Raw genomic sequence first — 12,151 nt, forward strand, 5'->3', positions numbered from 1 at the left:
TGAGAAAGAACAAACAACTTAACATACAGGATGAAGGACTTAGGTTAGACAAAGCAAAAAAATCTATGTATTTCTGCCTATGAGAGTTAGAACTGACACTATGGGACTTCCTCTTTAGAGATCTTTAAAATAGGTTAACATCTCATCTTTCTGGGACAAGTAAGGTGTGTGGAGAGTGGAAAGAGACCTGGACTGGGAGTCCTGAGTCCAGTTCTGCATCACAATGGTTTTGAGAAAGTCACTTTTCACTTGTGGCTCAACTACTTGATGTGGGAAGTGAGGGAAATTGGCAGATAGTGTATAAGGCCTCTCCCAACTCTTCAGCCTTATTTTTAAATTGTTAGGCATGACACAGAAAGTAGGGAAAGACTGCTTTTCCCATGGGTGTGGAAACTCTTGGTATTAATACCCAGCTGTTATTACAAATCCTACTTCCAGCTCCTTTCCAAACTACCCATTCTCCCCTTAAATTTTTCACGAAAATATAACATACATACAGTAAAGCACACAAATCTTAGGTGGATAGCCCAATGAATTTTTGCAAATATATACAAATGTATAACCATCATCCAGATCAAGATATAGACCATTATCATCAACCCACAAGCAATACCTGCCACTTCCTTAAAAGCAAATCTCTATCTATTCCAGCTTTCATCTCTTCTATCTCAGTGAAGTATGGGAACTTTTGATAAATAGAATCATATATTATATACTTTTTTATGTCTCAACATTGTCTCTATGAAATTCATCCATGTTGTGGCATATGGTAGGAGTATATTCTTTTTTCATTGCTGTATAGTATTCCGACATGTAACTGTATCACGATTTATCCATTCTATTTTTATTGGTATTTGGATTTTTTCCCATTTCTGGATATTATGAACATTCTGTTTATGTCTCCTGTGAACATTTTTTTTTTTTAAAGATGACCTGTAAGGGGATCTTAACCCTTGGCTTGGTGTTGTCAACACCACGCTCTCCCAAGTGAGCTAACTGGCCATAACTATATAGGATCCAAAGCCGTGGCCTTGGTGTTATCAGCACCACACTCTCCCAAGTGAGCCACAGGCCGGCCCTAACATTTCATTTTTGTTGGGTCTATACCTAAGAGTGGAATTGCTGGGTCATAGGATAGGTAGTGTATATTTAACTTTATTATGAACTGCCAAAGAGTTTTCCAAAATATTTATACATTTTTCACTCCCATCAGCAACGAAAGTTCTGGTTGTTCCACATCCTCATCAACAGTTGATGTTATTTTTTATTATTATTTTAGCCATTTCAGTGAGAGTCTTACTTTGTGTGCCTCTATGTGTGTGTGTATTTAATTTTTATTATGGAGGATTTCAAACAGACTCAACAACAAAATAGTATAACGAAGTCCCCTGTATTCCATTGCCCAGCTCTAAAAACCATCAATCTCTGGCCAATCCTGCCCCATTTTCACAACATGCATTTCCTCTTCTCTCGTATTATTTTGAAGTAAATCTCAGAATTTTTATAATTTCATCTGTAAATAAAGAGTACCTCTAAAAGACAAGAACTTCAAAAAATATAACCCGCAGTGCTCTTATACCTAAAAACTGTAGTAGTATTTACTTAATATCATTTAATTTCCACTCAGTGTTCTAATTTTCAGTTGTCATAATTATCATAATTGTTTTTCACATTTTTTGTTCTAATCAAGATACTAATTAAAATAGGCCCACAGATTGCAGTGATATGTCTCTTAAGTCTTTTTTAATCTCTGCCTTCCTCCTTTATCTTTTTTTCCCCCTGATATTTATTTGTTGAAGAAATTGAGTTATTAGTCCTGTAGAATTTTCCAGATCTGGATTTTGCTGACTGCATCCCCTGATATAGTCTAAAATGTTCTTCTCTCCTCTGTATTTTTCTTTAAATTGGTTGGATCTAGAAGCATGATCAGGTTCAGGGTCAGTTTTTCTTGTTTGCTTTTGTTTTGAGCAAGCCTCACTGCCAATTGCTCTCTCTTTGAAAGCTGCACCAAAGCCAGCTGGAGCTCCAGGAGGTGCGGCTTTCCTACCGACAGCTGCAGATGAAGGTGGAAGAACTCACTGAGGAGAGGAGTCTGCAGAGCTCGGCTGCCACCAGCACATCCCTCCTGTCAGAGATTGAGCAGAGCATGGAGGCAGAAGAGCTGGAGCAAGAGAGAGAACAGGTGCTTGCACCCCTGGCACTCTAGCACATGAGGTTGCCTGGGGGCTCTTGGGACACATCGTCCTCCCTAGGACTCAGATGCCAGCCTGGCAAGGGTTGTGGTCCTGCACCTGGGCCAGCTCTAGGCCTCTGGCTAAAGTGCATTGAAGCAGGCCTGACCCAAGTATGTCCCTGGCCCCTCTGTTTTCCACCCAGCTTGTCCATTGAGGCATTGAGCAGAATTGCCAAAGGACAAAGCTTATAGCAGAGCCAAGTCCCACTCAGTGTCCCCCCAGTGCCTCTTAGGAAATGCTTGTTAACTACTGATCAGCCTCATACCTCTTGTATTGGCAGAGTTCTACAACATTCACTATCCATCCTTTCCATCCAATTGGCTTTTTATAATACCCATGACCACTCATTCTCCTAATCATTTCCTGACTCCCACCAAAGAACTGATTATATAAGGAAGAGCTTTATATGGCAAATGTGAGGGACTAGAGAGCAGGGCAGATAAGAGGGGTCTCTATAGATGTATAAATATCATTATTTCTTAGGACAGATAATTTAAAAACAAAACAAAAAAAGTTCTCTTAGAGCTGGTGTCTTGGGTATCAGTATTTTGGGTTCATATTGCCAGGTAGCAGTCCTCTCTAGAGTCCATAATCAAGAATAATTCTTTGTGGAGCAGCTGAGACTGCAGCTCTGGGAAGCCTACTGCCAGGTTCGCTATCTCTGTGCACACCTTCGAGGAAATGACAGTGCCGACTCAGCCGTCTCCACAGACTCTTCAATGGACGAGTCTTCAGAAACCTCATCTGCCAAGGATGTGCCAGCTGGCAGCTTGCGCACTGCCCTCAACGAGCTCAAGAGACTGATACAGAGCATTGTGGATGGCATGGAGCCCACGGTAAGATGCCAGTCTGAGAAGATCCCCCCACAGGATCTGGCTGGCGGGAGGTTGAAACCTAGTGCAGAAGGTGAGGTTAACCCTGGAACTGGAACCATATAAAATATATGAAAGAACTCCTTCAGTGCCTTTATTTGTTTGGAAGTACTGAATACTGGTGACCAGGCAGAGGGGCCAAGTACCAGGGAATGGAAGGCTCCAAGGTCACCTCCGTACAGACACCAAGGGACAAGTGGAGTCATTTTCTCCATATAGTTATCTACAGACAGTGGTGGCCTCAAGTTCAAGGGCTTTTCTTGGAAACATTGAGTATAGAAATTTGTATCCAGGTTAAAATTGCAACTTCCTATTCTGTAGCCCTTTGGTCCTAGTGGTGGGGTTAGCTATGATTAGGCTAATTAAAAGATCTGAAGCTTCTGCCGAAAGAGTATAAGTGAGCACAGCTCCAAGGGCCTTTTAGGATTCCTGATGTGGCTCTCCTGTGGAGGAGAGGAATGTACCCATGGGCATCTTGGGCAGACTGGCCTTTCTTCTAGCTTCATGACAGACTTCTCCCTGATTTACTCTCCATTTACACTCCTAGCTCTCGGGCCAATATTTCTCCTCAGGTTTTTTCTTGCTACAGAATAGTTGTCTTTCTACCCATATTAGATGAAGTAAGATGAAAGGGTGATTGTTTTTATCTGACCATATTGTGTTGATTTGTAGAGTGTATTGTTACAGAGGCCAGGTCATCATGGGAGAAGGGAGCAGTCACGCTGTGGTGTGCTATTTACACCACACAGCTTCCTTTCCCTGAAGCCTGAAACAAAAATGAACATCTAACCAGCGTTTGCAGATTGAAATTGAGCAAGAGGATCTCTCCCTCTAACCCTGTCTTTCTTCCCCCTTTTGTGTCTCTTCTTTTTCTCCCTCCCCCTGCCACCATCTTCCCTACTGTCTTTCTCTCCCCCACCATCTCTCCATGCTTCTCTCCCTCTCTCCTCTCCATCTCTCCCCCACTAACCATCTCTTCACTCTCCTCCCCATCTCTCTCCCACCTCACCATCTCTGGCTTGCTCTCTTTCTTTTGCTGTCAGAGCTCCCGGAGAATTGATGATGACTCCTTAGAAGAACAGATAAGGCAGACCAGTGAGGACTCAAGAGCCCTAAGGGAGCTCATGGAGGGAGAGAGGGGTAAACTGAGGCAAAGCCTAGAAGAGCTACAGCAACTTCACAGCCAGGTGAGCACCCCTAACTTCAGTCCAGTGCAGGGAATGTGCACATGTCCACCAGCTCTCTTGGGATGCTTGTGAGTTTCTCTCCCCCTTCTGTTTGAGAATCAACTCTCCTCCATCAAATCCTCAGGGGACTGTGACCTGAAGTTGAGATGAGGTGGGTGTCTTCAAGAGAAGAAACCAATACTCTAAGTTTAGCCCAAAGTAAAACTGGCAGGGATAAGAATAGCTTATCCTCCATTTCCTCCAGTGACACCCTGCTTACACTAAGCCAAAAGTTAGTCTGACTGGTGGATGCTGACAGTTTAAAGTGCTGCAGCTCCCAGGCCACTTTTGGCTGGGCAGAGAGGTTCACAAACCAAGGAACAATTGATCTTTACAGGACCATTTCCTCTGTCGGCCAGTTTTTCAGCTTTAGAAAAACTCACTGCTTTCCTCACTGTTGCTTTCCTGTTTGATCATGATTTCGTCTCTCTTGAGAACACTGGAGAAGGACATCTATATTCTCATCTAAAAATGTTAAAGGACTTAGGAGCAGCTCCACCCAGAAAGGAGCTTCTAAAATCTATCCTAGGAGACAAATAAAGGCTCTTCCTTTTGACTGCAGTCATGTGTAAAGGTTCTGTCCTACTTGAGGATGGGTGCTGGGGGAGCACCAAACAAGCGGCATGTTACACCCTGCCCCCACCCAGCCTTCCCCTTTCCTTTCCTTGTCCAAAGCTATTCATCTCTTCCTGCTGCACAACTTTTCTGCAAGATGAAATTTAATCCTGGCTTATCCTTGTCCAAAGCTATTCATCTCTTCCTGCTGCACAACTTTTCTGCAAGATGAAATTTAATCCTGGCTTACACTTCAGTCAGTATTTCTTACATTTAAAATACTCTCATAGAAATAAACTCCTTTCTCTTTTGGGTCATTCCATTAGTATTCTTAATATTGTTTTCTCAGAAATATCAGGAGACCCACTTACAGCCATTCCTGCACTCTTTTTTCTATGAGTGAGTGACCAGGTAATGAGGACAGAGAGATGCTATTTAAAGCTGTGGCTTGCTCCTGGCCTGAGGAGTGGGGTTGGGCAGCCAAAAACATTCTCCTGACTAAAACCTAAGATCCTCAGGTGATTGTTTGACCAGGGAGTGGTTCAGACTTAGGGACAGATCTTCCAGACTGGAAGAACAAAATGCAAGAGAAAGATGGACCTAAAAGTTCTTTGGATTAATAAAAGCTTTATTTATTTTAAAGCCTATTTAAATTTCTGTGGGGGGCTTCTACTTATCAGCTCTATGGTATTGACTGGCTTCTTGTTTCACTTTGGTTTTTTGCTTCTCAGAATTATAAAACCAGAAATTCACCAGGTGGCATTATTCCATTTAGAAACATAGGCAAAGTGTAGGTTGCTAAGAATCTGTCTTGGAACCACTTAGGAAGCCAACACCACCAGGGAATTCTCCTTAGAAGTTCAGCTGATAACTGCTTTAGGCCAGTTCCTATGGATTCCCATTCAGATAGTTCACCAAGCAGATGGTTGCACTCACATCCACATGGGGTATGGAATTGGTCTTCTCCTATAGGTCATCTCTCCCCAAATGCTCAAAGTAGGAAACCTCTCAGCCACACTGTATCCACCAAACCTGCTCTGTGGGAATAGCACTGACATCCCACAGCAGTGGGTAGGACACAGATTGAGTTCCAGACCATGGAAATTGCAGCCATCACAGCAGGCATGACGCTCCTCACGTAAGGCCAGTGCAGTATGTGCTGACACCCACCATGTGCCTGGCACTGCACCAGACTCAGGGAGGCACAAGATGGGACCTCACAGTGTCTGAGGGCAATCAAAGCCATCTCTGGACCATTTGGGGGGTAGAGCCTAGATAAGGTTAGGTGGGGCAGAGGTTCCAACTCCTAGGTCAGGGCTGAACCTCATCCAATGGATGATGCAGCCTCTGAGCCCACTGCCTTCCTTCCTGAGAGTATTCTTTCCTCTCCTGGAAACTAGGCCAGAGGTCAGGTCAGAGGTGTAGGACCTGGAAGGTGAGTGGCCAATAGTAGCCCACCCCTCAGATGCCTACCCAAATTCTTAAATAAAAGAGAGCCCAGGTTTCATTTGACTGTTTATTATCTGTTTGAGGCAAAATCCATAGCCAGACCCAGTGCCCGTTATCATGTTGGCAGAACACAGGCTCCTCGCACCATGTGCTGTCCCCCTCCCCTTTGTATCAGTGGCAAGGAACTGCCCCCTCCTCCATTCTCCACAGCTCACCGCGGCCCACTCCTCACTTCTGGTGAGTACGGAGCAGCTGCTAGGAGGCAGGTTGGGTCTTGGGAGATTAGTCTGTAGAATATGAAAACTACTTATCTGCCAGGTCCCTCACCCAGTTCTCAGGGCAGTAACCAAGGTTTTAGGAGGCTCAGTAGAAACAGTCCCAATTCTGTTTGGGTCCTTCATGCTTGACTAGAGTGCACACCAGTTATTCTGGAAGGGGCATGAAGACACAGGCAAGCGTGTGCTAGGAGCATTTGGGGCTTCACTAATCAAATCTTGGGGACTCCTCCTCTGTAAAGTCTCAGTATTTTCCCTTTCCTCCATCCTCCCTGTTTGAGACCTGCCTTCTTTCACACCCTGGGTTTGGTCACTACTTCCCAATCTGTCTGCCTCCCCACAGCCCACCCACCTCAAGTGATTTGGATTGAACTTCCTGAAGTGTGACTTGAAAATGGAACATCCCTCAAGTTCTGGATTGGCTTCCCATGATCAAAACTCATGGCTGCATGGTCTGGCTGCATTCCAGCCATCCAGCCTCCTTCCCTGTTGTTTCTATCTCACCTTATTTGCTTTAGCAGAATTGAACATAGGATAGAAAAGCGCAACGGCACACACTCCCTGTAGTTTCCAACATCTGGGTCTTTTCTGAGACCCTTCTCATCCTTCAAGTTCCTAGTCAGGTTTCACTTTTTCCTTGAAACCCTCTTGATTCCCTTCCTCATGGAGCTCCCCTGGCTCTGTCTTGTCATGTTACCCTGCTCACTTCTCATCTTCCCAGTGAAACTGTAGACCCCACAAGGACACACTCAGGGTCTTCTAAAGCATCTACCACAGGCCCTTGCCTAGAGTAGGCATTCAAATAGTTGAACAAAAGAGAAAAAGCCCTAGATATGCGACTTCAGTATGTTTTCTTTGATGCTATGCAATTGTGAGGACATGCACCTTATTTGGGAATAGTGGATTTAGGGGTGGATGAAATTTAAGTCCAAGTATGAACAAGCCAAATCAGTCCTCATGACAGCAGCCAGCAATTAGGTCCCATCATGAGGGAGGGAGGAGAAGGGAGTGGAGCTTCCAGCCATATGCCAGGCTCTGCGCCAGCCCTTAATGTTACTTACCTCATTTGATCCTGACAACAACTTGGTGGTGGGGAGTAGTTATTTTTATTCCTGCTTTTTAAGAAAAGTTTGTATGGTTCAGACAGGGTAAGTCCTTTGTCATTTCTCCTAAGGCAGATAGATGGTAGTGGGCTCCAGCTTGACCAGGTTTTCCAGGCCGAAGAAAGAAGTTCTGGAGTTTTATGTGGAGCATATTAAATGTTGGCTTTTCCAGCCTAGCATGTAGTTTTACTTGTTCCTTACTCAGCTGACAGAATACCTGGCAGGCTCAAGGCCATTTCAGGGCTCATTTGGTCTGAGGAGGTCTGACTGTCTCTGCCAGGTGCTTTCTGGGTCTTGAGTTCTGGCCTGTTAGGCTGCAGAACCTGCTGATGAACAGGGTGAGGCTGAGCTTCTCACCTGGGGCCTTGCTTGCCTCAGGGCTAGATGCATAAGTATGTCACAGCCTCTTCAGGCACTTCAGCCTCTTCTTCCTTAAGGCTTCTCACCCCACTCACCAGGAATGCTGCTGCTTTGGGCTATTCTCAGTGCAGAGCACCAGGCCCTCACATTCCCTATCAGACTCCTAAGAACACAAAATCCATTGCCCATAGTGGCAACAAATTGTCCTTCCGTCCCTCTTCATTGTTGGGTGTCTTCCGAATTCCTCCAGAGTGGCTGCTACCCCAGGGGCTGGCACCTCTGCTCTCTCAGTCTGGGGAGTATCTGAAGTGTCTCTAGGGAAGCTTAATCTTCAGCCTTTGTCCTGGGGCCTTTGCTCAGTTTCATTCTATGTGAAGATGATTAGACCTGGGACTTGAAGAGCAGAGGAGTATACTGAAAAGTGACATCTGTCCCCCTGTGGGAGGGAGGCAGACCTGTATGGATGGATCTTCCCTTGGAAAAATGTCAAAGTGTGTGTAATATTTAACAAGAGGGCAGGGTCAGGCATCCTGATTCATGTTTGATCCTATCAACTGAGAAGGAGGAGCTCCCACCCTTCCATTATTCAACAAGTATTTATCAGAAGCTCTCAGGCAGGGTTTCTGATTGCAAACAACAGAAATTTGTTGTGCTTAACTTAAAAGGAAAGAAAATGTATTGGAATTAAATCTGATAGCTTACAGAATCAACATGAAGGCCAGAGAACTCAGCTCTAAAACAGGAAGGAGTCATGGGAAGGAGACAGCAGAAACAATCTGCTGCCCTTGTAAATGGTTTCCCACTTGCCTGTGGCTTTGCAGTACCCCCTCAAGAACTGCAGTCCCAGGTGGGGGGGGGGGTGATTGGTGAGTCAAGGTCACGTGCCATGGGAAGGAGACAGCAGAAACAATCTGCTGCCCTTGTAAATGGTTTCCCACTTGCCTGTGGCTTTGCAGTACTCCCTCAAGAACTGCAGTCCCAGGTGGGGGGGGTGATTGGTGAGTCAAGGTCACGTGACCATGTCCAGGCTGCCTAGGAAAGGAAATGTCTATCCCCCTTTGGCTTTCTTTTTTTTTTTTTAAAGATGACCGGTAAGGGGATCTTAACCCTTGACTTGGTGTTGTCAGCACCATGCTCTCCCAAGTGAGCTAACCGGCCATCCCTATATAGGGATCCAAACCCGTGGCCTTGGTGTTATCAACACCACACTCTCCCAAGTGAGCCACGGGCCACCCCCCCCCCTTTGGCTTTCTTAATGGGAGGTCATGCCCTGTCTCCCCCGAGACTCAACCAACCAGGAATGCCCCCAAAATAGGAAGAGATTTTGGATGATGACTAGCTAAAAAAACAGTCGTCCATTGCACAAGTGTTTTAGGAGTAAGCACCGTACACAGTCAGGCTCTGGGATGGATAATGGCACACTTCCTGCCATCACAGGGATCATGGTGTATCCGGGGTTACTATCCTGTGAGATAGGGTAAGCTCTGGTCAGTGACACTCCTGGTGTCACCTCACTGCCAAAGGATAGCTCTCAGGTTGGGCACCAGGGCCCGAGTGGGCTGCAGTGCCATTCATCACAGAAAAGGTAGAAGGTTTGGAGAAAAAGATGATAACATCATTTAGGTGTCTAAATTCCATTTGGCTTTGACCTGGGTAAAGGAATGAGGAAGAATGGAAGAGAGCCAGGCTGTGCCAAGTGCTGTTAGAGATGGGAGCCAGATCCCAGGGTTTGGAACCATCTAGGGCCCTGCTGATAGCAGCATTCCATATTGAGTGAAAGATGGATGGAAACAAAACTTGAGCTGCTACCTCAAAAAATGTGTTTCAGCACTCTGATGCATTTATGGTTTTCTTTCATTAGCTACCTGGTAGTGCCTTGAGATGAAGGAGGTGGTGTGGTGTGCTGAGCTGAGTACAAAGTGGACTTGACGCTGTGGCTGCAGGTCCAGGGCTTAACATCTCCAGTCCCTTACCACCATGCTCCAGCCTAGCATGTGGCATCCTTCTTCAGGAGAGAGATAGTCCCTCCCTCAGAGCAGGATGGCAGAGGAACACTACCAGGCTGCACCTGCACATGTGCACCCTGTGCCTGCCTGGGATTTCTTTTTTTCTTTTTTCCCTCTCAGGAGAAATCACCCCAGGCCAGCAGCAGTGAGAGCATCACATTCATTACTCTTTGGTCTCCTGTTAGGTGACACTGCTGAGTGTGGAGATGACTGCACTGAAAGAGGAGAAGGACCAACTCAGAGTGACATCTGAGGACAAGGAGCCAAAGGAGCAGCTTCAAAAGGCCATCAGGGACCGGGATGAGGCCATTGCAAAGTGAGTGGGGATGGCTTAATTTTATTTTTAAAATAAAATTGAGTATGCTCAATTTAAAACATTTAATCATACAGAAAAATAGAAGGATAAAAGTTAGAGTTCCCTGCTACCCACCCTCACCCCCAATCCCATTCATCAACCTAGATAGGCCCTACTGTTGAAAGTTGGGTAGGCATTTTTTGCAGATCTTTTCCCTGTATGTATGTAGGTATTTATGCAATGTAGATGTTACATGGTTTGTTTGTTTTTTTTTTTTCATTTCTAGTATTTATTTGTTCTTCTTTCTTAAATTAATCTGTTAATATTTTTTATTGTGGCAAAATACACATAACATAAAATCAACATTTTAGCCATTTTAAAGTGTAGAATTCAGTGACATTTAGCCCACTCACAGTGTTGTACAACCATCACGACTAACTTGTTTCAAAACATTTCATCACCCCAAAAGGAAACCCCATAACCATTTCACAGTCGCTCCCATTCTCTTCTGTCCCCAGCCCATGGCAACCATTAATCTGCTTTTAGCCTCTGTGCATTTTTTTTTAATTAAAAAAAAAAAAAAAATTTACCAGAAATTGCTTTTATACCCCGTGTCCCCATCCTAGATGTTACATGTTTTTTTTAAACATTTATGGAATGATACTCTACATGTCTTGTTCTTTTATTGCTTATATCTTCGAGAGCTTTCCAATTTCATTATATATCTCTACTTCATTTTTTAATTTTTTATGGTTTTTTTAACGGTTTTGTGATGGACATTTTTAAGCATATGTAAAAGTAGAAAACATAAGATGAACCCCTATCCATCTGTCAGTGTCAACACTAATCAATATACAACCATTGTTTTTTCATCTGTATCCCCACCCACTTTCTCACCTCCCCATTGGATTATGTTAAACCACAAGACATATCATCTAATCCATAAACACTTCACTACGTGTCTTTACTGGAAAAAGACTTCTTAAAAAAACACAACAACAATATAATGATCACAGTTGAAACAATAATTTTTAAATAACATTTAGTATCCAGTGTTCAAATTTTGCTAATTATCCCATGAATTCTTTTTGTAATTGATTAAAATTAGACTCCAAAGTCCACGTATTCCATCTAATTGAAGTCTGGCACACTTCTCCCTCCCTCTTTTTTCTTTTTCATATTGTATGTATTTATTGAAAAAACTGGATCATTTGTTTCATGGGATTTTTCTACATTCTGGGTTTGATTGCACCCCACAGCATCATTTAACATTTTCTTCTTCTTCTTTTTTTTTTTTTTTAAAAGATGACCAGTAAGGGGATCTTGACCCTTAACCTGGTGTTGTCAGCACCATGCTCTCCCAAGTGAGCCACAGGCAAAAAAGATGACCAGTGAGGGGATCTTGACCCTTAACCTGGTGTTGTCAGCACCATGCTCTCCCAAGTGAGCCACAGGCCAGCCCTTAACATTTTCTTCTGTCTCCTATATTTCTGACAGACTAGGTCATTTTTTAAATAATGTTTTGGGTTTTCTTTAACAGAAGAAAAGCATAACTGCTTTCCCTTACTCTCAAAAAAATTGGAAGTGCATAGACAAAAAACATACCTTCCCCATTCCCCTGTAAATTACTGCTTTATCATGCACTCAACCAACCCTGTTCACTAAGTATGAGGAGATAAAAGCTACCAAAAATGTGTCTGCTTTTGGACCACTTCAAACACATTAATAGCAACATTTGTACATCACTTTACTGTTTACAAAACCTATTCATTCTTT

At 43.9% G+C, this 12,151-nt stretch overlaps 1 protein-coding gene across 3 annotated transcripts in view; it reads left to right on the forward strand.

Moving 5' to 3' along the window:
• The window catches only part of CCDC64 (coiled-coil domain containing 64), a 29,510-nt gene that overhangs the window by 9,370 nt on the left and 7,989 nt on the right, over positions 1 to 12,151 (forward strand). For all 3 annotated transcript variants that reach the window (XR_551319.1, XR_551320.1, XM_008583970.1), the window contains 4 exons: positions 2,003 to 2,182; positions 2,852 to 3,070; positions 4,150 to 4,293; positions 10,266 to 10,396. Coding sequence is in view for 1 of the 3 variants with exons in the window: in XM_008583970.1 (XP_008582192.1) it covers positions 2,003 to 2,182; positions 2,852 to 3,070; positions 4,150 to 4,293; positions 10,266 to 10,396 (674 nt within the window). In the remaining 2 variants the exon portion in view is untranslated. The remainder of the gene's footprint in view (positions 1 to 2,002; positions 2,183 to 2,851; positions 3,071 to 4,149; positions 4,294 to 10,265; positions 10,397 to 12,151) is intronic.

This window comes from Galeopterus variegatus, unplaced genomic scaffold (assembly GCF_000696425.1).
Source record: "Galeopterus variegatus unplaced genomic scaffold, G_variegatus-3.0.2 Scaffold3107, whole genome shotgun sequence".
Taxonomy (NCBI): Eukaryota; Metazoa; Chordata; class Mammalia; order Dermoptera; family Cynocephalidae; genus Galeopterus; species Galeopterus variegatus.